The sequence below is a fragment of the Phascolarctos cinereus genome, unplaced genomic scaffold (genome assembly GCF_003287225.1).
Source record: "Phascolarctos cinereus isolate Bilbo 61053 unplaced genomic scaffold, phaCin_HiC Scaffold_2;HRSCAF=192, whole genome shotgun sequence".
Taxonomy (NCBI): domain Eukaryota; kingdom Metazoa; phylum Chordata; class Mammalia; order Diprotodontia; family Phascolarctidae; genus Phascolarctos; species Phascolarctos cinereus.
In genome coordinates this window covers 411187-435186 of record NW_027555625.1, presented here as the reverse complement: position 1 = coordinate 435186, position 24000 = coordinate 411187, and the positions used below count along the sequence as shown (strand labels likewise).

Genomic DNA, 24000 nt, shown 5'->3' with positions numbered 1-24000 from the left:
CTCAACCTTCCCAATCATCTGCATCCACCTGTAGCACATTTCAGATCACACCCTCTTTGAGTGGCTCATGGCATTTCCTTTGAATGGTGGAGTACTGGCTTAACAATAATTCAAGAAGTTTTACCTGAATTCAAAACTCAGAGCAAATAAAACTGCAGTGCCAAGAGGTTCCACCTCATGCAGCAAGTTCTTTTAGACACAGTCTGGGAAAGGGTACAGTTGTTTTTCTTGTTGCAAAGAACATTTGGTTTAAAAATGAATAATAAGATAGTTATCCTCAATATTTAAGTACTTATAAGTCCTTTCTAAAAAAGAAAAAAAATTATCTTTTTTTAAACATCCTGGTGTAAAAATTAAGGAAATTAATCACATTCTTGGGTTTTATACAGCATGTAAATGTATGATAGGTCACTCAAAACCCAGAAAGACACTGGTTTCTGTTAGCTTGGACATCTCAAGATATTGCATATCAATCCCTAAACAAAAAAGAAAGAAATCTTTTAAACTGGGGTCTATCGATCTTAATTTGGTGCAAAGATGTAACTCCAATAATACTATTCCAACTGTAATTTTATCCAGTTTTCACAAATTTTATTATTAGCAATTAGATAATTCATAATATAAATAACTTCTACAGTGCAAGCAATCTTGTAAGCCATATTCCACTTTGGCTGAGTGTTTGTGAGGGAGGAAGGGATCTTGGCTCCTCAGTAAACCAATTTACTGTGTTAGAATTTGCAAGGCTCTTATAAATCATATGCATTCTTCTAGCTCCTTTTATAGAGCTAATGAGATTTTATGATTTTGCAAAAGCTGAGGATTCAAAGGACCTGGGAAATCACCAAAGAACTTTACAGATAATGAGAATTTACAAGGTCTTTCATACTTTTCCTCAAACTAAATAATAATTATTATTCATTTTAAATCAATATATACCTAATTAAATAATTTAATTAAATAAATTTTCTAATCATAAGGACAAAAGTTTCCAGTAGATAGTAACTCAAAATCATAGTTTCACAGCATTCAGATTTTAAAAGGAGCTGGTTTTCTTTTAAAATATTTTATTTTTCCAATTACATGTAAAAACAATTTCTAACATTCTTTTTTAAAGATTTTGAGTTATAAAATTTCTCCCTCCCTCCTTGCTCTCTCCCCCTTCCCTGAGATGGCAAGCAATTTGATATAGGTTCTACATGTGCAATCATGCAAAACATATTTCCATATTAGTCATGTTGTGAAAGAAAATAAACCAAAAAAAAAACCCACAAAAAATGAAGTGGAAAATGGTATGCTTCAATCTGCATTCAGAATCCATCAATTCTTTCTCTGGAGGTGGATAGCATTTTTCATCATGAGTCTTTTGGAATTGTCTTGGATCATTGTATTGCTGAGAATAGTTAAGTCATTTACAGTTGATCATCATATAATATTGCTGTTACTATGTATAATCATATAATTTTTGTTGGTTATGTTATTGATATGGTCCATTCCCAACAGCTCTGCATACCTGGTATAAATCCCACCTGGTCATAGTGTATCATCTTTGTGATGTATTGCTGCAATCTCCTTGCTAGTATTTTGTCTAAAAGTTGTGCATCAATATTCATTAAGGAAGTCGGTCCATAATCTTCTTTCTCTGTTTTTGTTCTTCCTGGTTTAGGTATCAGCACCATATTTTGTCATAAAAGAAATTTGGAAGGACTCTTTTTTTGCTTATTTTTCCAAATAGTTTATATAATATTGGAATTATTCTTTAAATATTTGGTAGAATTCGCTTGTGAATTAGACTGTATCCTCTCTCTCTCTCTGTCTGTTTCTCTCTCTCTGTCTCTTCCTCTCTGTCTCTTCCCCCCCTCCCCCCTCTCTCTTCTCTTTTCCTCTCTCTCTCCTCTCTCTCTCTCTCTCTCTCCCCCCTTCCTCTCTGTCTCTCTCCTCTCTCTTCCTCTCTCTGTCTCTCTCTCCCCCCTCTCCCTCTCTCCCTCTCTGTCTGTCTCCCTCTCTGTCTCTCTCTGTCTCTCCCCTCTCTCTTCCTCTCTGTCTCCTCTCTCTCTCCTTTCTGTCCTCTCTCTCTTCTCTGTCTCTCTGTCTTCCTCTCTCTCCTTCTCTCTCTCTCTCTCCCCTCTCTTCCTCTCTGTCTCCTTTCTCTTCCTCTGTTTCTCTCCTCTCTTCCTCTATCTCTCTCTGTCTCTCTGTCTCCTCTCTCTCTCTTCCTCTCTCTCTCTCTCTCTCTCTCTCTCTCTCTCTCTCTCTCTCTCTCCTCTCTCTCCTTCTCTCTTTCTTCCTCTCTCTGTCCTCTCTGTTTCTCTCCTCTCTCTTCCTCTGTCTCTCTGTCTCTCTCTGTCCTCTCTCTCCTCTCTCTCTTCCTCTCTCTTTCTCTGTCTTTCTGTCTCCCTTTCTCTCTCTCTCTTTCCCTCTCTTCCTCTCTGTCTCTCCCTCTCTCTTTCTCTCTGTCTCTCTCCTCTCTGTCCTCTCTCTCCTTCTCTCTCTGTCCTTTCTGTCCTCTCTGTCTTCCTCTCTCTCTCTCTCTCTCTCTCTCTCTCTCTCTCTCTCTCTCTCTCTCTCTCTCTCTCTGTCTCTCCCTCTCTGTCTCTCTCCCTCTTTCCCTCCCTCCCTCTCTCTCTCTTCCTCTCTGTCTCTCTCTTCTCTCTTCCTCTCTCTGTCTCTCCCTCTCTGTCTCCCTCTCCCTCCCTTCCTCTCCTTTCACCCTCTTCCTGCTCACCACCTCCCCAGTCAGCTCTCCCTTCTATCAGCCCCCATCTTATCCACCTCCCCTTCTACTTCTCTGAAGGGTCAGGTAGAGCTCTATACCCAGCTGAGTACGTATCTTCTTCCCACTTCGGGCCAGTTCCAATTACAGCAAGGATCAAGATCTCCACCCGCCTCCCCCATTTTCTCTCTGCTGTAGAAGCTCTTTTGTGTGTCTTTTAGGTGAGATCATTTACCCCATTCTGTCTCTCCCTTTTCCCTCCTCCCAGTGCACCCCTCTTTCTCACCCCCTAATTTTATTTTATTTTTTTGGCTTTCATTTCATCATAGTCAGCTCACGCCCATGCCCTCTATCTAGGCACACTTCCACCTTCCCTAAGAAAGAAGAAAGTTTTTTTAGTAGTTACAAGTATTGTCAGAGGTAAACAATTTAACTTTGTTGAGTCCCTTATGATTTCTCTTTCCTTTTTTATCTTCTTATGCTTCTTGAGTCTCTTTTCCCCTCAAAGACAAATTTGGCTTTTATCTCTAGCAAAGTGGCTACCTTTCAGGATGCTTCCACAAGTTCAGCTTTAAGAATGAACTCTGTAATCAGATGATATAAGATGTGTTGTGAATTTTCAAAATACACTAATGAACAACAAGTTAACATTGATGTTGATGAAAGTCAGTGTCCTTAGATGGAAATGGTGCTGTTCTCCCTGTTTTTCTAAATTTGAATACCAATCAGTAAATATCATCTTGATAAATTATGCTTTTCAGCATTTGTCACCATACATCATTTTCACTATATCAGCTCAGCCTAAGGAGAAAATCTGTGGGACACGAGCTTCTGCATTGCAGAGATGCTGAAGATGGAAAATTTTTGGCACACCAATATATCTGTTGTTCTAACTTGTTTTTTCTCTACTTAATTATATTTTATTTTTTTTTCTAATTACATGTAAAGATAGCTTTCAACATATACCTTTATAATATTTTCAGTTCCAATTGTTATTTACTTCCCTTCCTCCCCTTCCCTTTCCCCTTCCCCAAGACAGTAAGTAATCTGATATAGGTTATACAGGCACAATCACGTTAAACATATTTCCACATTAGTCATGTTGTGAAAGAACTATTCAGAACAAAAGGGAAAAATCAGGAGAAAGAAAAAACAGAAAAAAAGTGAAAATTGTATGTTTCCATCTGCATTCAGACTCCATAGTTCTTTCTCTGGAGGTGGATGGCATTTTCCATCATGAGTCTCTTGGAATTATCTGAGATCATCGTATTGCTGAGAAGAGCTAAGTCTATCATAGCTGATCATCGCACAATGTTACTGTTATTGTTGTTTTTCTTTTTTTAGGCAATTGGGGTTAAGTAACTTGCCCAGGGTCACACAGCTAGTAAGTATTAAGTGTTTGGTCTGGGGCCGGATTTGAACTGAGGTCCTCCTGACTTCAGGGCCGATGCTCTATCCACTGTGCCACCTACCTGCCCCGCTACTGTTATTGTGTATGACGTTCTCCTGGTTCTTCTCGTTTCACTTTGAATCAGTTTGTATAAGTCTTTCCAGGTTTTTTCTGAAATCCACCTGCTTTCCATTTCTTATAGCACAATAGTATTATACTACATTCATGTACCACAACTTGTTCAGCCATTCCCCAACTGATGGGCATTCCCTCAATTTCCAATTCTTTGCCGCAACAAAAAGAGCTGCTATAAATATTTTTGTACATGTGGGTCCTTTTCCCATTTTTATGATCTCTTTGGGATACAGACCTAGAAGCGATATTTCTGGATTAAAGGGTATGCACAATTTTATAGCCATTTGTGCATAGTTCCAAATTGCTCTCCAGAATGGTTGGATCAGTTCACAACTCCACCAACAATGCATTAGTGTTCCAATTTTCCCACACCTTCTCCAGCAAGTTATAATTTTCCTGTTTTGTCATGTTAGCCAATCTGATAGGTGTAACTGGTACCTCAGAATTGTTTTAATTTGTATTTCTCTAATCAATAGTGATTTATAGAATTTTTTATATGATTATAGATAGCTTTAGTTTCTTCATCTGAAAACTGCCTTCTCATATCCTTTTATCATTTATCAATTGGGGAATGACTTATGTTGTTATAAATTTGACTCAGTTCTCCATATATTTGAGAAATGAGGCCTTTATCAGAAACACTGACTGTAAAAATTGTTTCCCAGCTTCCTGCTTTCTTTCTAATCTTGGTTGCATTAGCTTTGTTTGTGCAATACCTTTTTAATTCAACGTAATCAAAATTAACCATTTTGCATTTCATAATGTTCCCTATCTCTTGTTTGGTCATAAATTCTTTGCTTCTCCATAGATCTGACAGGTAAACTATTCCTTGCTCTCCTAATTTGCTTATGGCATCACTCTATATATCTAAATCGTGTCCCCATTTTGACCTTATCTTGGTATATGCTGTGAGATGTTGGTCTATGTGTTTTCCAATTTTCCCAGAAGTTTTTGTTAAATAGTGAGTTCTTATCCCAGAAGCTGGAGGCTTTGAGTTTATCAAACATAGATTACTATAGTCATTGACTACAGTGTCTTATGTACCTAATCTATCCCACTGATCTATCACTCTATTCCTTAGCCAGTGCTAAATAATTTTGATGATTGCTACTTTATAATTATAGTTTTAGATCTTGGGTTCTTTTAATGACTATTTCCCCCTTTGGTTCTAGCATATAAGGACAGTTATCCTTGATAATTTCTTGAAAGATGCTGTCTAGGCCCTTTTTTTGATCATGGCTTTCAAACAGTCCAATAACTCTTAAATTATCTCCAATGGATCTATTTTCTAGGTCAGTTGTTTTTCCAATGAGGTATTTTATGTTTTCTTATATATTTTTTCATTCCTCTGATTTTATTTGACTGATTCTTGCTGTCTCATGGAGTCATTATTTTCCACTTGCCAAATCCTAATTTTTGAGGAATTATTTTCTTCAGTTATCTTTTTTACTTCCTTTTCCATTTAGCCAATTCTACTTTTTAAGGAGTTTTCTTCACTGGATTTTTTTTCACATTTGGCCAATTATATATTTTTTAGTAATTGTTTCCTTCAGTCAATTTTTGTCCTTCTTTTTCCAAACTGTTGACTCTGTCTTGCATACCTCTAATTTTTCCCCCCAAATTTTCTTCTACCTTTCTTATTTGACTTTTAAAATCCTTTTCAAGTTCTTTCAAGAAGGCTTTTTGAGCTTGAGACCAGTTCATATTCCCCTTTGAGGTTTTACATGTAGGCATTTTGACAATGTTGTCCTCTTCTGAGTTTGTATTTTGATCTTCTCTGTAGCCATAGTAGCTTTCTCTGCTCCAGGCTCTTTTTTTTGTTTCTTCCTCTTTTTTGCCTATTTCATGGCTTTTAAAGTTGAGCTGTGTTCCTGGGCTCAGAGGCCACTGTCCCAAGCTTCTTGTGCTGGGGTCCAGGGGTCTAGTCACTGGCTTTATGTGCTGGGCCTCAGGTGCTGGTGGTGGCCTGGCCTAGTCAGGCCTGTTGTTTTCTGGGTTCCTGGGCTGGCAATTTGCCTTCTGTGCTGGGGCTGGAGACCTCACAGCTGGTCTACTGTGCCACTGACCTGCTGAGCCAGGACCAAGGGCCCTCAGCTGCTGATCTGTGCTGTGGCTAAAAGCTTCCCACCATCTTGCCTGGACATACCTATTCTGGGCTGTGCTCCCCATTTGCCCAAGTGAAACAGACTTTCCTGAAGTCCTTCTAAGTTATCTTAAACTGGAAAATTGTGTCACTCCATCTGTTTGTAGGTTCTGTTGCTCTAGAATCTTTTTAGAGGTTTGATTTAATGTTGTTTCTGAGGAAAACTGGGGAGAGCCCAGGCAACTTCCTGGCTTTTCTCTGCCCTCTTGGCCTTCTCTTGCATCTTGTATTTGAAAGTCAGATTTTGTGTTCAGCTCTGGTCTTTTCATCAAGAATGCTTGAAAGTCCTCTATCTCATTCAATGTCCACCCCCCCCCCCCGCCAAAGGATTATACTCAGTTTTGCTGGGTAGGTGATTCTTGGATGTAATCCTAGCACCTTTGGCTGTCTGGAATATCATATTCCATGTTCTCTAATCCTTTAATGTAGGAGCTGCTAAATCTCATGTTATCCTGACTGTGGCTGCACAATATTTGAATTGTTTCTTTCTGACTGTTTGTAATACTTTCTTTTTTATTTGGGACCTCTGGAATTTGGCTATAATATTCCTGGGAGTTTTCATTTGGGATCGCTTTCAGGAGGTGATCAATTGATTCTTTCAGTTTCTATTTTACCCTCTGGTTCTAGGATATCAGTGGAGTTTTCCTTGATAATTCCTTTTTTTTTTGTCTTTTTTAACTTAATAGTATTCCTTGCTAATTGTTTGAAAGATGATATCTAGCCCTTTTTCTGATAATGGTTTCCAAGGTGGAAAAAGGGGAGGAGGTGACAAAGAGTGTCAACACTCATCCTTCCCCCTAAGGAGATATTTTTTTCTTTTCACCAGGAGAAGGATTCATTAATTTTTCTAAATTTGGTTGACAAAATTTATGCATTTGAAGCTTTACCCATATAAATCAGTAACTTATTTGTTTTGGGAAATACACCTCTTTACCCTTTAACGTTTGTTCAAAGGTACTGTAGGGTGGCCAGGGTTGTTCAGTAGAACGAATGTCAGCTGGCTAGTTTTATTAACAGAGCTCAGCACGTACAGAGTTGGACAGACCAGCCCTTTTGGGATTTTCCCCAATTTGCCAGCAGACACCTGAGGGGATTTTGTTCTGGAGCAACTTTATTAGATCCCATAGTAATCACTGACAACTACAAAAAGAAGTCTCAGGATTATTTCACGCAGTGACCATGGCAAACAATTAGGATCATGTCAAGATTTTCTCATTATTTTGGCATGGATAACAATGGTTATTTGAGTCTCATATCAGAAATTCGCACAATTCCTCACAAGAATTTAGTGATGGCTAGGACAAAAGGGTAATGTCAGATGACAGATAATTAGATAAGTCTCTGGCTTACTTGCCTACAAGAAACAGGGTGAAGGAGCACAACATTAAAAAAAACCCTAGTCCTAGCCTTGGTATTCTCCTAGAAATGGAGGAGGCCCTTGTAGTGTCTGCATTTTGAATTACAGCATCGTGTTCATCTGGGCACTAGCAGACTGGCAGATGCCCTAAACTGATTGCTTCAGTTCAGTGTTTTGTGTCTAATCAGTTATTCAGGTGCAAGAGACAGATAACATGCAACCAAAATACACAAATCACTAACCTCTGCAGATCTCTCCACTTGGAGCCAAAGTTGTGGGACTGCAACTTTATCAGCCCTTCTCATTCCCACTTTCTAGAAGACTCCAAATAGGTGAACTCAACAATGTAGACTGGAAAGTTCTTGGACACGGGATTTCTGGGATAGTTGCATGAATTTTCTTTGGATCATTGGCTAGTTACTGACAGTGAGTCAGACAGATTTCACTGCAAGTTTATGCACTCAGAGTGTGACATGTTCCATCAGTTGATGAAATGTGTCCTTCACAATTTGCATCATATTTATACATTACATGAGATAAAGAAAAAAACCTTTGATGATGACAAGGATTCCTCTTGGGATCCCAAGCGTCTCTAGTAAATTTGAAGTCATTGCATCCCAGGAAGTCTTTTCTGTAAATCAGAGTTCCACAGATGGTGTTATCTTGGCTTGGGGGAGGGGGGCAGTAATTCTGAGGCTTTTCAGGTTTTTCGGATTTATTCCTGAATAGAATTTACTTCTGTCATTTTAGACACTGGCAAAATATGACATTGATGCAGCTGTCCAACTGATTTTATGCCGAGAAAAATTCATCGTGAAGGTGAGTGTATAACACAGCATGCATGTTATCTGGAGCGTGCATGTCAGGCAGGGAGCTGGGGACATTGGCATCCTGGGAAATTCAGTCTCAAAAGCTTTTATTGAGCACTTACCATGTACCAGGAATGTTCCTGGGGGGGGGGTGTATAAGAATGCAGCCTCTGCCCCCAGTGAACTTACATTCCACTGGGGCTGTGTACAGAGAGAAGTCATGAGAAATCTATGCAGAGGGGCAGCTAGGTGGCGCAGTGGACTGAGCACCAGCCCTGAAGTCGGGAGGACCCGGGTTCAAATCTGGCCTCAGACCAAACACTTGACACTTGCTAGCTGTGTAACCCTGGGCAAGTCACTTAACCCCGATTGCCAAACAAACAAAAAACAAACAAACAAACAAAGAAATCTATGCAGAGCAAATGTCCAGTGATTCCAGTGTTGACTTCTGGGAGACTGTTGCTTTGTGTGGGAGGCAGCCCCTGAGTTGTGCTTGGAAGGAAGCTAGGAGTTCTAGGCGAGGCTGAGGGGTGAGGGCATTCCCATTCTGCAAAGCCACAGAGAGGAGATGACATGGTGTGTGAGCCATGTATGGCTGATACGCTGAGACCCATATTGGCTGGAGCTTCCCAGAGGCCTCCTCTTGCCCCCGTTGGGCATGGACAAGCTTGCTCCTGGGAAGCCAGGCCTTGGTCCCTATCACTCCATACTTTTCCACAGGAATAGGGAAACAGCTGTCACTACAAGAGTCTCCAGCCCACTGCCGTGTGCTCACATTCCATCACTTCCAATGAAGTTTCCTCTTGTGTGACTCTGCAGCCCTTCCCTAAAGTTTGCTTGCTAAGGACACATCCAAAGACAGTGGAATGGCTTTTGGAGGGGCACTATAGCTTGGGAAGCCCCCATCTGGGTGCTCCTGCTCACCATTATCAGTCGGCACCAGATGATCAGCCAGACCTAATTAGCTTTAAGAAAGCTCATAGAGTGACCAAACGCATTGCTCTCCCACCAGTACCTACAGTGTAGAGGGCACACGGGGCAAAGAAAGAGGGATCCTGGTTGTTGGAAGGTCTTTTGTCACCGCGTTGGGGAGCTCTGGAAATTCCCCTCAGGCACGGTGAAGCCACCAGTCCATGGCAGGTCCAGTTGGCCTCCAGCTCCTGATACACACCTGCCCCAGCTGTTCTGAGGATGCTGCTGGGAGGTGAACATTTCCCCAGGCCCTCCTCTGGACAGAGGCTTGCCCTCCCTGCTGAGGGCTTCCTCCTGTGGAAGGCTTCCCAGGTCAAGAACTGGCTTTCCATCCTCCACCAGTCCAAATATACTTCCTGTGCACCATCACTCCATTTCGTCCAGTGATGAAGTTTTGCAGCTTCTAAGTGGACTCGGGACTTTTTGAGCCTAGGATAAACCCAATGATGGAATGATTCAATGCGCTCTCCACCCTCACATGCCTGTGCACACGCATGTGATGGCCAGTGCAGGGCATGAAGCAGACAAGTGTCTGGAGCATCATGTTTGCAGAACAGTGAAAAGGCTTGTGTGGCTGGATCCCAGCATGCGGCCAAGGGGGCTGGGGCCAGGCTGTGAGGAGCTCGAAGAGCAGGGAACCGCCACTGATCACCCCACTGGGCTGCACAGGTGACAGAGAGGATGGCTCAGAGACCGATGCCGAGGGAAGGGAGCAGGACCAGGAAAGCAACGTGCCAGCCACAGCCACGCCACGAATGGGGACATGTTGAGAGGAATCACTGGAACCAGCATGCACAAAGCTCCTTTCACATGTTCACTCTCAGGACAACGGTCCTGGGAGGTGAGTGCCATTATTGTCCCCATTGACAGATGAGGAAACTAAAGCAAACAGACGCTGAGGTCCTTGTCCGGGGCCACACGATGGTCAGTGCGGACTTGACGCAGGCTCTGCTCTGGGTGCCGCACCATCCCGCAGAGACTTGGGAACTTTTCCGCACACCAAAGTGTGCTGGTTGCCTCCTGAGGGAGCGTCGAGGGAACATCCGCCGGGAGTCAGAGGAGGGACAAACGCATTTGGGAATCGTCGCTATTGGGAAGATCGGGAGCGAATTAGGGATGTGGGGAGAGGAGGAGAGGCCGCGCTCTTTGCTTCCTGTCTCTGAGAGGAGAGCTCGCTGATTCGCCTCTCCATCTCACTTTTCCCTAGGACGTGTACAAGTATCTGGACTACCAAGATATGCTGACTATCCGGAGAAGGGAACTGGTTTACAGGAAGTGGGCTTTTAACGTTAGAGACCCTCTCCGGAGGAAGATCAGTGAGAAAGTCAGCCCAGCCCACGCTGTCACACAGAGGAAACAGGAGAAGCCTGGCAGTTGCCTCAAGCGCAGCAATAAGATGGTACTGGGGAATCGCAACGGATGCCGGGGGGAGGAGGGGTAACTCTGGATGGATAAAGGCATGATCGCCTTTGCAGGGGACATCCCACGGGGAGGGGTCCCCGACACAACGCATGGCAGGGTCCAGGTCCAAAAAGATCTTGCCCAGTGAACGCATTGGTCTGTATTGTACAGGACGACGTTCCACAGGGGCATGTGTTGAGTATGAAAAAAATCAGCTTCGCCAGGAGAGGGCAGGAGAGGCAGGGCTAGACAGCAGTTGTTCTGAAAAAGAGCTTCAGGTTGCAGTGGCCCACAGGCTCAATTTGCCTGAGCAGCATGATGTGGCCTTCAAGAAAGGTGGCAGAGACCCTCAGCGGCCTCTTCCCCACTATCATTCACTCAATAAACATTTATTAAATGCCTACTATGTGCCAGGCCCTATGGCTGTCCATCAGCCCTGCCCTGGACTGGCTCTTCTGCAAAACAAAGAAAAGGCAAAATAAAAATTTTCTGTGCTTCAAGAGACCCACATTCTAACAGAGGAGATGATGCCTCGAAATCAGAACTTCTAAGAAAACCAGAGCAGATGGAAAGTCACTTTAAGGGGAAGGGGCTGAGCGGCTCATCCCCAGGATCTGTAGATTAAGACATTATTCCAGGGGAAGTGTCAGAGGGCAGCAGAATGTCCCCTTCCCCTCCATGTGCAGCCTGGCACCATTTCTGCAGGGCCATGTCCCCTCCAGGACCTGTCCACTCCCACCTCACTCCCCAACACATGCTCTTCCATTCAGTGACCCAGCTTCCAGCTGTTCCATGAACAAGACCATCTCTCAGCTCCAGGCATTTTCTCTGCCTGTTTCTCGTGCCTGGAACACTCTACTGACCTTCCAGGTTTTCTTCAGGTCTCGGCTAGAGTCCTGCCTTCTACAGGAAACATTTCGTGGTCCTCCTCAATCTTCCTCACTTCCCTATGACATCACCCCCCCCCATTTCTCTGCCCATACTTTGTACAGAGTAGTTTGAATATTGTCTTCCCCATTAGACTGTGAGCTCCTTGAGACAGGGATCATTGTCTTTCTAAGTATACCCAGTACTTAGCACAATGCTTGGCACATGGTAGGTGCTGAATAAATGCTAATTGACTAATGGTCTTCTCCCTTCCCCATCCTTCTGAGCAGATTTGCAAGACCTCTGGCACATACATTCAGACCAGCCTTTGTTAAAGTGTGCTCCATCTCTGGCCAGTGGTCTGCTAAGTCACAATCCAGAAACTCCAAGCCCAGATGCCACTTCTTGGCCAACTCCGTTATTTCTGGCCAAAGACGTCACGATGATTGGCAGTCCTCAGGTTTCCTCTGTGCCTACTGGAATCATCAGAAGTAGGGAGTCTCCATCCACTTTAATAAGTCTTCATGCCCAAGAAGATCGCAGACCTCTCTAGTTATGAGGCTGACAAAGCGCTGCCTCCATACCTGAGCAGGATGCCTCAGCTGCTCACCCTTGCTTTCTTCTTATGCCCCTTCCTGGGCACTCTGTCCCTGACCAGCTCCTCAGTCCTTCCCCTTCCCCTGTCTTGGTGATGCTTTTCCTGATAGAGCCAAGAGTCTCCTCTCCCCTTTTCCCCTTGAGGCTTTAGATGCCCTTTCTGACCTCTCACAACCTGGAGTGTGGAGAGGTGTCCCTGAAGGGCCTTCACCTTCTCCTCCAGGGGGAAGGTCACTCTGCCTTGGTAAACAGTAGAGCTGGTAAACATGACTCACTGAGGCAAGAGTCCCTGCACAGTCGTCCTCGCTGTCTGGTTCCTGTATACGCCAGTCCCAGCCAGCCACTCATCCCGTCTTCATTGCCAGATAACCCTCCTCAAAGTTCTTTCCTTTGGCCACTTACTAGTTTCCCTCATCCCTGTCCACCCCTCACATCAATCAGTTCTGAGTGCATCCTTAACCTTCTCCATCTTCCATTTGCCTTTTCTTACTTACCTGGCCTTGCCAACTACTTTCTCCTTTATCTTCTTGAGTTTACCTCCAGTTCCATTCCCGCTTCAGTCTTTTGGTCCTTGATCTTTCTTACTTGTACTCAGTTGGGCTTCTCTTCTATTCCAGAAGTAGAATCTCAACCCATGTCTGGGCCTGAAGATGATTCTTCAGATTTCCCTCAATTTCTCCCAAATTTTGCCAGATTTCTTCTTCCCAAATTCAACCGCAGATCTACTTCCATAGTTCAAATCCCTCCAAGTTGCCTTGACAATGTCTTCTCCTTATTCAGCTCCAAGCCTTCTCTCTTCTCCTCTGGAGGCCTTCGTGGCCTTGGAGGGGGAAGGAGAATTGTTTTACAAGGTCCAGAGGGAAGAACCAGGAACAATTCAGGGAAGGGACAAAGAGGTCCAGTGAGAGCTGCCCCAGGGTGGAAGGGGCTGCTGGGGGGAGTTTTGAACATCTGGTATTTTCCTTCTCTCTCCATGAGAAGACCCGAGGGTACCATTCTTAGGGTAATCAAATGGATGCTTCTAAGACACCACTTTATGCTGCTAGGACTTGAATCAGAATTTGGGGCAGAGAAATGGTGCTCACCTGCTGGTGGAATGTCCTCCAGAAGGGCATGGACGAGGCTGCTGTCCCACAGAATAGCCACAGTGGTCCTGACCAGGAGCAGAGACCCTCAGGCCTGGCCAGCCTGCTGTGGATGAGGTTTTGGTACAAGGGTATTGCACAAGTCAGTCTGCTTATGGTCCCACCTACAGAATTCTGGGCTCTCTTATGCAGAGGGGCCTTGCCCCCATGGGCAGAGGGGGCAGCAGCCAGCTCTGGCTCCTTGGCTGGAGGGGTTGGCTCTGACGACCCTTTATCCCCTGTCCCTGTATGAACTGGCCACGAGTCAGAGCCTCCCCCCTCCTCAGAAGGCCCTGTGCTTCCACTGCTTGGGTGGGCTGAGGAGGAAGCTTCTTTGATGCCCCTAGGGCCATTTTTGTCTTCAGACCAAGCCTTCAACAGATCCCATTTCTTCCAGGTTACACTCCCACCGTTCCGTGATCCCGTTACAAGCCCAGCAAGACAGGGATGAGGAGAACAGAGCGATTCTTCAGTGTGAGACAGGTACTTGGAGCTGCCAGCAGCCAGCCCCTTCTGCTACCTCACACTTGGAGAACAATTGATCAACTGACCAGTCACCGTTTATGCCCCTGCTGTGTGCCAGGCAGACACTGTGCTAAGCACTGGGCCGTAATCTGAATATGATGCCAGTGCAGGGTTCTGGAGATCACCCTGAGGGGCTGGGCCTTGTCCCACCGAGTATTCTTCATGAATTATCCAAATGGCATCAATTAGCCAGAGCTAACGTGCTTTTAGGAAGGGATATTCCCTAAGGTGGTAGGTAGTAAGAGCAAGAGTCCTGGGGGGAGTGGGCTCCTCCCAGCTCCCGGCTGGATGGAAGGCCTGTCCCCCAGAAGCTCTCTGCTTCCACCAAGGAAAGCTGCTCCTCTCCCGTCCTGCCAGAGGAGGCCTCCCCAGTGATGTCCCGCCCCCCCACACCCTGCTCCTCACAGCACTTCCAGGCCTCCATCAGTGCAGGGGTCTCCTTCTCTGGGGGGCCTGTCACAATCAAACGTCGGCTTCCTCCTCGGTCACTGCCTTGGGTTATGCTTGGGACGGATGGCTAGGATGGGGCAGTCAGGACTCCTGCCCACACCTGATGGACTGGTTCTGTCACTCAGCCACAAAGGCTTTCTCACTGATAGAGGCTATTGTGGAGGGGACATGCCTCTTCCGCTGGGGGGACGAAGGTAACAAACATTGTTAGTCTCTTGCCCTGTGCCGGACACTCTGTGAGAGAGGCAGCCCCTGCCTGCCCTTACCAAGCTTACACTCTTAACAGGGAGAGAGAGCTGAAGCCTGGGAGTGGGGCATGGAGGCATGTATGTGGGGGAAGGGTGTGCAGCTGGAAGTCAGGAGCTGGGCCCCGAGGGGAACCGGGCTGGCCAGGACAGGATCCTCTCTGACCAAAGGGACAGAGAGGTGGATGCTCCAGGGTAAGGAGGCCCCAGGTCCTCCCAGACCCAGCAGCAGCTGAGGTTTCATTTCATTGGCAGGACTGTTGGGTGTGCGCTCCAGGCGCCTGCATGTGTACACATGCATGTCATACACGTGTGTAGGCGTGTACAAGAACACACATTGTGTATGTGCATGTGCATGCATATGCATGTATATGCATGCGTGCAGCATGTTATATGTGTGCCTATGCACGTACATATGTTATATAGACCGCAGGCAGGTATACATGCACATGTATGTGTGTGCAGTGTGTGTATATATATATGGACATGTATCTACATGTGCGTGTGTATGTGTACACATGTGAATGTGTGCATGTGCGCGTGTGTGTATGTGTGTGTTACGTTCAGGTTGGGGCTCGGCTCTAGGCCGCTGAGGCCCCTCCCAGCTCTTGGATTTGGGAGATTCTGGGAGAGTCCCAGGCTCTCATTGGGGTCCTGCTCTTCTTCCTGCAGGGAAAATATATACCATGAAGGAATTTAAGGAAGTGAAGGCCAAGTGGCTTGGGACCCTGCCCCCATTTTCCTTTGGGTGGCAGGACCGACGGCCAAACTCAGGGCTGGTGGGAGAGGAAAACTGCCAGAAGAGCAGGTGGGTCTGGCAGCATTCTGCAGGTGTAGATGGTCAGGCTTCTGTGAGGCCTCTGGGGAGGCGCCCTGCCCCCCCCCCCCCCCCCCCCGGCCAAGACAAGAGCAACTTTGACTCAGACTTGGTAGGGTTTACTCATTGATAATAAGGCTGGGGGGCAGCTAGGTGGTGCAGTGGATAGAGCTGGCCCTGAAGTCAGGAGGACCTGAGTTCAAATCCGGTCTCAGACCAAACACTTGACACTCACTAGCTGTGTGACCCTGGGCAAGTCACTTAACCCCGATTGCCTAAAAATCTCAACCAACCAAACAAAAAACAAAACAAAAAAATAAGGCTGGGACTGGTGGGGGCCTGCTTTATTCCCAGTCCTCAGCTACAGTAGATGTTCTTGCTATGAATATTTTGGGGAATATGGAAGTTTTTCTCTGCTTTTATCCGTGGGCATTTAATCACAGCATCATTCTGAACCACTTAGCCCAATGACTGGGTCAGTCTGCAACTCCACCAACAATGTATTAGTGGGCCTGTGTTTCCACAACCTCTCCAACACTGACTATTCCCATCTCATTGACTTTGCTAATTCTCTGGACATGAGCTGTTCTGATGCATAATTGTCTCATTTGTGATTTGGAAGAATCCTTCGTACAGTCAATTTTATGTTTTTAAAGAATTGTTTGTTCACATACTTCACTCCCCTGTCCATTTGGGATGGCCTCGAAGCTGGGGGAAGCAGGGTTGGAGCCCCTCTTCTGACACACATGGATTCTGGGTCAAACTTGGGCCAGCAGGCCCCCTCCCGACGGTGCCCCAAAGAGACACAAACATTCCTGAGTTGAATGGGTGGAGACACGTTATCAACATGTGTGGGTTTCTATGCAGCTCTGTGGCCCCCAGGGACCTTAGGGGGGTGGTCCAGAGGTTATAAGATGCAGAGGGGGTGCTGAAATGTGGTAGGAGAGAGGTTTCCTCACCTGGGAGTTCCTGCTGTTGGTGAAATGATCAGCCCAGAAAGATGACAACACACATGACGTGCTGTCCTGGACACCATCCTAAGCACTGCCTATTTAGAAAGTGCCCACTGAATCAATTCCATCCTCAGGCTGGCATTCAAGGCCTCCCACAGCCTGGGCCTGACCTGCCCATTGCCTCCCCTCCTCGAATCCTGCCCCTGCTTTGACCCGTGCAGGGCAGGGCCACTCCCCAATGTTCCCTCCTGATGAAGGCCGACCCTCACGGTCCAGACTTCTGTGCATGGTGGGAATGACCCCTGGGCTTCCATAGAACTTGGCCTATTCAGATGATTCCAAGACTAATCCTGGTGTCTGATAACCAAGTCTCACCAGCACAGCAGAAAGCATCCCCTTGGGAGGGTCTGGCAGGGGTCACGGCAGACCCTGTCCAGCCCATTGCCCAACCTGCCTGGCACTCCTGGTCTGGCCCTGGCCAGGGAAAGGCCCATGTGGCTTCCCCGGCTCTGCCTGGCCACAGCCGACACCCGGTGATGCCCTTTTCTTGTGGGTTTCCTTCAGCGCCAGAGCCAAGCTGGGCTCTGCAGGGAGGATTCGTCTTCCCAGCAGGAAGTACTCCCCAGTCCTGAAGCGCAGGTCGGAGGGTGCACGGGAAAAGGTGGTGGACTTGGTGAGTGGGGTCTGAGTCGGGGATTCTGTGTGATGCCAGCCCCAAGGGCCACGGTCACCAGGCAGCTCTGAGATAAGGAAGGTAGCCAGAAAGCCCCCCACCCCGAACCCCAGGCCTTTGCTCTTTGACTCCTCAGTTCTCCCTCCCCTGTGGTCCTGGCTCTTCCTGTCCCAATCATGTCATTCATTTTAGGGCACAGAGCCTGCCCTCATGGAGCTTACTCCACTTCTGTGTAGCTTTGATCAGAAATGAGATCCCCAGGAATGAATAACCCTAACGGGCACGTGAGGCCCCAGGGACCGTGAGGGCTCCAAGACCCCTCACCGTGGACGCACGCCCAATGTTCACTGTCACTGGGCAGGTGCTGGGCATCTCTGGGCTGACACTGGCAGCATGGAGTACTGTGGACCAAGACAAGGCGGGGAGCTACAAGGCTGCAGAGGCCTGGGCACATCGCCCCGCACCGCTCAGGTCTGCAACTCGGCCGGCCAGCCAGAAACTGCACTGCATGTAAGCAAGCCTGGTCCACACCAGCGCCCGCCGCGCTCGCATCTGTCACCAATGCTGCTCTTAATGTGCTTCCAGGGGAGGGCCCACCTCCTGGATTTGGGGACAGAATCTCCAGTGCTTGGGGTGAGGCTGTGCCTGTGTGTGGGGGGTGGGGAGTGGCTCTGTGCCCAGGACTCAGTGTGTCCCTCTGCCCTCTTTGCCCCAGGTACCTGGAGAAGCCGGCACACCCCTGCACAGGGCCAGGCCCTTCACACAACATGAGGAGGTCCGCGTGGGTGCCCTCGGCACTGTCCTGAGGAGTCATCGCAGATCAATCTTTCCTCTTCACGTGGGCTAAACTTTAGAAGCAGACCCCAAAGGGGCTTTGCTTGGCAGTGGGCTGTGAGGTGGTGTGTGGGCCCACCAGCCAGCCCCAAGGGATTTCTGACCTAAGAGACCAGGAGACTCTTCCATCCCAGCCATATCTGGGGGGCCACGGCTTGGGGAGCATCAGAGGAAAGTGTGCTGGGTGGCCTGAAGGGTCAAATAAAGCAAGCTGTTTGTCTCTACTACACACTCTGGGCTCAGCCGTGGTAAGGCATCTCCAGGGTGGCTCTGGTGCCGAAGGAATGCCATCTGTATCGTGCTGGACACAGGGCTCCCACTGCATCACAGGCCAAGACCGCGCCAGCTTTTTGGGTACCATGACACCCTGCTGACTCACGGTGAGTGTGGAACCCATCAAAGGCAAAGCCAAACAACACGTCCCCAAAACCAGCCCCAGGGAGCCGAGCCCCGTGTGCTTCCAGCGAGAGCTGGTGCCCCGTGGCAGGCAGAGGATTCCTGTCCTGGCGCACGGGCAAGCACAGGCCAGAGGGCCTGGGAGACGCCCTCCTCAGTCCTTCCCAGCTCTGAAACAACACTGTTCAGGAAAAACCCCAGATTTTAAGGGAAGTCCACTTTTTGAGCCCAAGGGGAAGGTTTTACATGGATTCTCACCGAGTTTCACCTCATTGGATTCGGCCTAATGGTGCAGCCTGCAGGGAGTCCCTGGGTCCCCGGGCAGGCCCCTGGCCACCCCCTTTCACATGGACACCCCTGACTTTCCGGGGTGGTCGTTAGACACGTGGGCCACTGTCCAGCCCAGTGGGGTTTCACAGTCTATCAGCTCTCTGTATTTCTTTTGTTAAACACTTACCAGGAGAGGGGGACGCCTCTGGTCGGGCCTTCCTCCCGCCATCCTGTTCGCGAGAACAGCCCTGGAAGTGTTCTCTGCTGCTTGGCTGAAATCTGTCACCAGGCATGGCGCTGGGAATGACCTTCCCAGGGCCTGACTCCCTCATGGGGAGACCACGGCTCACACCTCGGGGGCGGGGGCACGGCCTGCTTCTGAGGACGGCTGTGAGCAAACCATCCCTTGAGCAACCTTCAGGACTGAAGCCGAGCTCTTGGGCCTTCTCTCGTTTCTGGCCCCGGCCCCGCACGACCCTGAACCTGCAATATTCCTGAGATGACTGACCAAGGCATTACTGCCCCACGGCTGCCTGGGGATGATCCTGGCCAAGTCCCTAGTGGTTTCTGCGGCAGCTTCTTCATCAGTAAGATGGGGACAATAACCCAGCCTCTGGGCCCCCTCAAAGTCTCTAGGTTTAGTTCAGAACCAAAGCCTGGGCTGGTCAGACCCTGCCCAGCTTCCCCCGCCTCCATCACAGCTCTCAGACAGAGTCTGGACTGACAACAGACAGAGGTCCTGCCCGCGGCTGCCTTGCACCACCCGGACAGGCCAGAGGATCCCAGGCCCACCCTCCTCTCAGGCGTCAATCGAGGGAGCCTTCTTTTCCCGCCTTCATGCATGATTCCCAAGCTGGGAGGGGGAGCTCACTGCCTGGATGACAAACAAGGACCCCAAAGGACCCTGACGGCAAGAGCCTCAGCTGCATTTAAGAAGATGATGCCTACCAGGGATCAGTGGAGAGTGATGCCCTTGGGCTTGAAAAGCTTGGACAGAGTTTGCCTGGAGAAGAGCCCGGGGTTTTAGGGGACCACAAGTTCAGTATGAGTCAGCAGTGAGATATGGCAGCTCCCAAACAATGAATGTGATCTCGAGCTGTCTGAAGAGAGAGTGGGCTCTGGGGAGGGGATGGTCCCTCTGTCTCAAAGGAGGACTTGGTAAACTCTGGGCACCACAGCTGATAAAGAGATGTGTCTAGAGGAGAGCTACCAGGCTGGAAAAGTGCCTGGACTGAAGGATGGTCACCACGGAGAAGAGAAGGCAGAGCCAAGAGCCAAAAGACCAAGCTGGCCTGGCCCAAGAGCTATGCCAGTGGGGGAGGGGCTGCCTCCCATCCTTGGAGGCTCTGACCAAGACCAGATGCCCCAGGGGGTCACCCCTCTCCAGATTCTGTGACTTGGTGTGGATCTCAGAGTGTGGGAGCTGGGAGAGACCAGAGGAGGGCGGCAAGGATGTCTCCAAGGTGAGCATGACCTTGCTCCCGGGGCAGAAGAGACGGCGGGCCTGGTAGTTAGCTGCCTCTCAAGCCCACACTCCACATGCTGGACCCCGGGGACCGGGTCCACCCGGAAGAAAAAAGGCCGGCCTTCCTGCATGCCTCCCCCTGCCTCCATCCCCCCTCCAGTGGTTCCTCCCTGCCTAGATCACACCAGCCTGACTGCTGAGAAGTCTGTCCACAAACATATATTTTCTCTTTCTGTACATGTTGGCAATGACAAAGCTTTAAGATGCACATCCTATGGAAAGGTGCAAATCCAAAGCATTTTACATAAATAATTTACACTTCTTAAGAAAACAAAATCAAAAATAGTTTCCACATCATTAGAGGTCACAGTATTTAAAGTAAGTCAAGTTTCCCTGCCCTCTTTAAAACCACCTAATCTCAGTAGGGCGTCCTAGCAGAGGCCACTCCACTCCTGGGGTCTCCCCGCCGAGGGACTCGCCCCGGTCTGGGGCACACACGGGCAGGGGAGCCAGGCCCCTAGATCAGCGTCTTCTGCTCAAACAGCTGCAGGTCCAGGCGGACCCACACCTCACCCGTGGGGACCTCGTGTAGTAGTAGGCGGCGGGTGGTGGGTCCCTTGCTCTCCTGCTCGGTCCGAATCTTGGCCACAGGGATTTCGGTTCGACCCAGGAAATCTGGCAAGAGAACAACAAAGCCCCTTATGTCTCCGTGCAAATGATGGAGAGCCCCAAAGCGTCCCCACCCAGGCGGCCATGGCCAGCCTTTCCGAGCCCTTCCCCACTCTGTCTCCCACTGCTTCGGCTCCCCAATGTCTCAGCCCCTCAACTCCATCTCTGACTCTGTCCCCACCGTCTCAGCCCTCCACACCCCAACATCTCAGCCCCCCAACTCTATTTAGCCCCCCACCCACCATCTGGGGAGAACTGGTCCCGGTCAAACAGGGTCAGGCAGAGCACGTCCTGATACAGGTCTCTGATGAAGAACTGACAGTTGAAGTTCCACTTGGGGCTCAGGGTGTCCTGCAGCGTCCGAGTCGTGAAGCTCTGAGAGCCCAGGCTGACCTCGCAGTAGGGATTGCTTTTACCTGCACAGGACAAAGCTGGGATGGATGGGAGCCTGGCCTGTGGGTGAGCAAGCCTGGCTGGACTGCAGGTGACTGAGCCCATACCGCGGGTGACCGAGCCTGGACTGCGGGCGAACGAGCCCAGACCCCAGGTGACTGAGCTGGGACTTCGAGTGCCTGAGCCCGGACCACAGGTGACCGAGCCTGGACCACGCGTGAGCGAGCCCAGAACACAGGTGACCGAGCCAGGACCTTGAGTGACCGAGCCCAGACCGCAGGTGACCAAGTTGGCACCTTGAGTGACTGAGCATAGACCGCAGGTGACTGAGTCTGGCTGGACCGCAGGTGACCAAGCCCAGACCATGGGTGACCAAGCTCGGACCTTGAGTGACTGAGCCCAGACCACAGGTGACCGAGCCAGGCCTGCCCCTCCCCCACGCCCAGGGAGACTCAGGCGCTCAGCACTCACCATTGGGCTTGCAGGCCTTGAGCTCCGATGCCTCGATGACATGGACCATGAGCCGCCCGATGCCAGAGGACTTCTGTGATCGTGCTGCAAGGAAGCAGAGGTGGCCGGCCTGACAGGAGGCCCCCAGAGTGGGGGCAGCCCCCCAGGCGGCTGCATGGCCCCCCAAAGCCAAAGAGACCCAGGGCACACAAGGGGGAACAAGACAGAGGTCCACCTGCCCCGGCCTCCTGCCCTCCTCTAAGTCTCGGCCAGTCAGTCCAGAAGCATTTCTCGAGCACCTACTGTGTGCCAGGTCCTGGGGATGAGAGGATAGAGAACCCAGCAGAAAGGAGCTTCCAGACATGAACAGAAAGAGAATCAACACTAATACATTCAGACTGAAGGCTTGGGAGAAGGCATGTCAGGAAAGTCTTCCTAGAGAAGGTGGGAAGTGAGGGATTCTGGGAGACAGACGAGGGAGACACAGCCAGGGCAAAGGCACGGAGGTGGGAGCCCCGAGTATCCATTTAAGCAGCACCACTGGGTGTGGGAGGGAGGCCCCCAAGCTAGGCTGGGGCCACATCATGAAGGGCTTCCAAAGCTAAGCCCAAGTGCACATATTGGAGTGCGTAGGCCTGAGACACGCACTGGACATGAGAAAGTCACTTGGGCCACAGTGTGTAGAGTGGCCTGGGGTGGACAGAAGCCAGAGGCCGGGTGACCAATGAGGAGGCCGTTGCAGTGCGCCAGGCGAGAGGCGGTGGCGGTAGCCATGGCCGTGAGATGAGAGCATGGGTGGGGAGGGATAACACTAAGGAGGCGGAAATGAGATCTGATACGAGGCGGGCGACACCAATGTGCGCACACGGGCGCCTGCCCCTAAACAAATAGAGACATTTGGCCACAGGCCTGATCTGCGTGGAAAGAACAAGGGTGTCCCTGGGACAGTACCAGGGTGGGGGCTCAGGGCACGCACCCCGACGGGAGGCGGAGAAGAGAAGAACCAAGACAGCGGGAGACAGTGGCTGAGGGGGCCGAGGACGCTGGCCGGTGGGAAAGGCCAAGGGCTGATGACAGAACAAGCCATGGACAGCTGTGGATGGTGTCAGGCACCCGGGGGGGGGCGCGGGGTTGTTAGAAGCCTGGACGCAAAGGGTGAGGAGGGGGCGAGCAGAGGGGGGTGAAGGCAGAGTGCAGGCGGTCTTAGGAGCCTCAGGACAAGCGGGGACTCCCGGGTGGAGGGTGAAGGAGCCTTGGCATGTGTGCGCATGCGTGTGGGCAACAGAGCAGGGCCCAGGAGACAGGGACGGGCTGGAGATGGAAAAGGAGTAAGGCCACCAGGCTGGAGAAGACAGGAGAGCCCAGGTAGAGACTAAAGGAAGAGAAGACAGGGTGATGGCCACAGGGGTGGCAGAACAGGACCAGGCGGTAATGGGGGAGGAATCAGAGCCGCCAGCCCGGTGGAGGTGCCAGAACAAGGGGGCATGGGGTAGAGCCAAGACAAGGTGAAGTCAGAACAAAGTCGGACTGGGCGGTCGCAGCCTGAGAAAGGATGAGGGTGGGAGGGGTCTCAGTGAGGAGCTGAGAACAGAATAAGGTCATGGGCAGACCAAAGGAAGAGGGAAGGAGGAGGCGGTCATGGGGATGAGGAACGGGGAGGTGAGGAGTGGGGGACGCATCTCCGACCATACGCAAGGTCCCCATGTGAGAGCTCGAGACACTAAGTGGGGCACTGTCTCCCCTGGGGGGATGAAACAGACACACACAGGTCAATCCACAGTAACCTGGAGAGGAAGCTGGCCAGGCCCATACAAATGCATGGAGGTGGGAGATAAGCTGGAAGGTGGAGGGAGCCTGATGGTCCGGAGGTGAAAAGAGAAACTCTTCTCTTTGGGTCTGGACTCCTATACCACCTAGTCACATCACCCTCCTCCCTGCACCCCTCCGCTAGGCCAGACTCACAGCAGCTGCCCCCTGCCCCTGTACCCCTGCCCCAAGGCCCCCCCCAGAACCCCCCCAACCTACCTGTGCCCTGAGGGACTCCCCACCCCAAGGTCCCCCTAGTGGTCTCTGCCCCCTCTGCCTCCGGGCCCCCCCACCCTAGGTCCCCCCAGCCAGCCTCTGCCCCCTCCGCCCCAGGATCCCCCAGCCCACCTGCGCCCACCCACCCTGTCTCCCCAGCCTGTTCCAGTCCGCCTCTGCCTCCTGTCTCCCTCCAGCCCCAGGCTGCACTCAGCCCCTGCAGGGGGATGTTTTCCGCTTCCCTGCCCCAGCTGCAGAGGGATTTTCTTGGTGTTTTTTGTACTTCTTCTTTGTGCCCCTGGAGCCTCCCCCTAGGGAGTGGGAGCGGCCCAA

General features: G+C 49.9%; 2 protein-coding genes across 2 annotated transcripts in view; one reads left to right on the top strand and one right to left on the bottom strand.

Annotated features, from left to right (window-relative positions):
* The window catches only part of LOC110202050 (protein FAM228B-like), a 28415-nt gene extending 10184 nt beyond the window's left edge, over positions 1-18231 (top strand). Inside the window, 9 exon segments of the mRNA XM_078148901.1 lie at positions 8486-8554; positions 10724-10915; positions 13489-13608; positions 13903-13931; positions 13933-13988; positions 15398-15533; positions 17060-17168; positions 17530-17678; positions 17884-18231. Of these exon segments, the coding sequence (XP_078005027.1) occupies positions 8486-8554; positions 10724-10915; positions 13489-13608; positions 13903-13931; positions 13933-13988; positions 15398-15533; positions 17060-17168; positions 17530-17678; positions 17884-17974 (951 nt within the window). The 3' untranslated portion in view covers positions 17975-18231.
* Positions 18232-20337: 2106 nt separating this feature from the next.
* The window catches only part of ITSN2 (intersectin 2), a 92238-nt gene continuing 88575 nt past the window's right edge, over positions 20338-24000 (bottom strand). The window contains exons 37-39 of the mRNA XM_078149207.1: positions 21667-21750; positions 21045-21218; positions 20338-20808 (exon numbers count right to left, since the gene is read on the bottom strand). Of these exons, the coding sequence (XP_078005333.1) occupies positions 20651-20808; positions 21045-21218; positions 21667-21750 (416 nt within the window). The 3' untranslated portion in view covers positions 20338-20650. The remainder of the gene's footprint in view (positions 20809-21044; positions 21219-21666; positions 21751-24000) is intronic.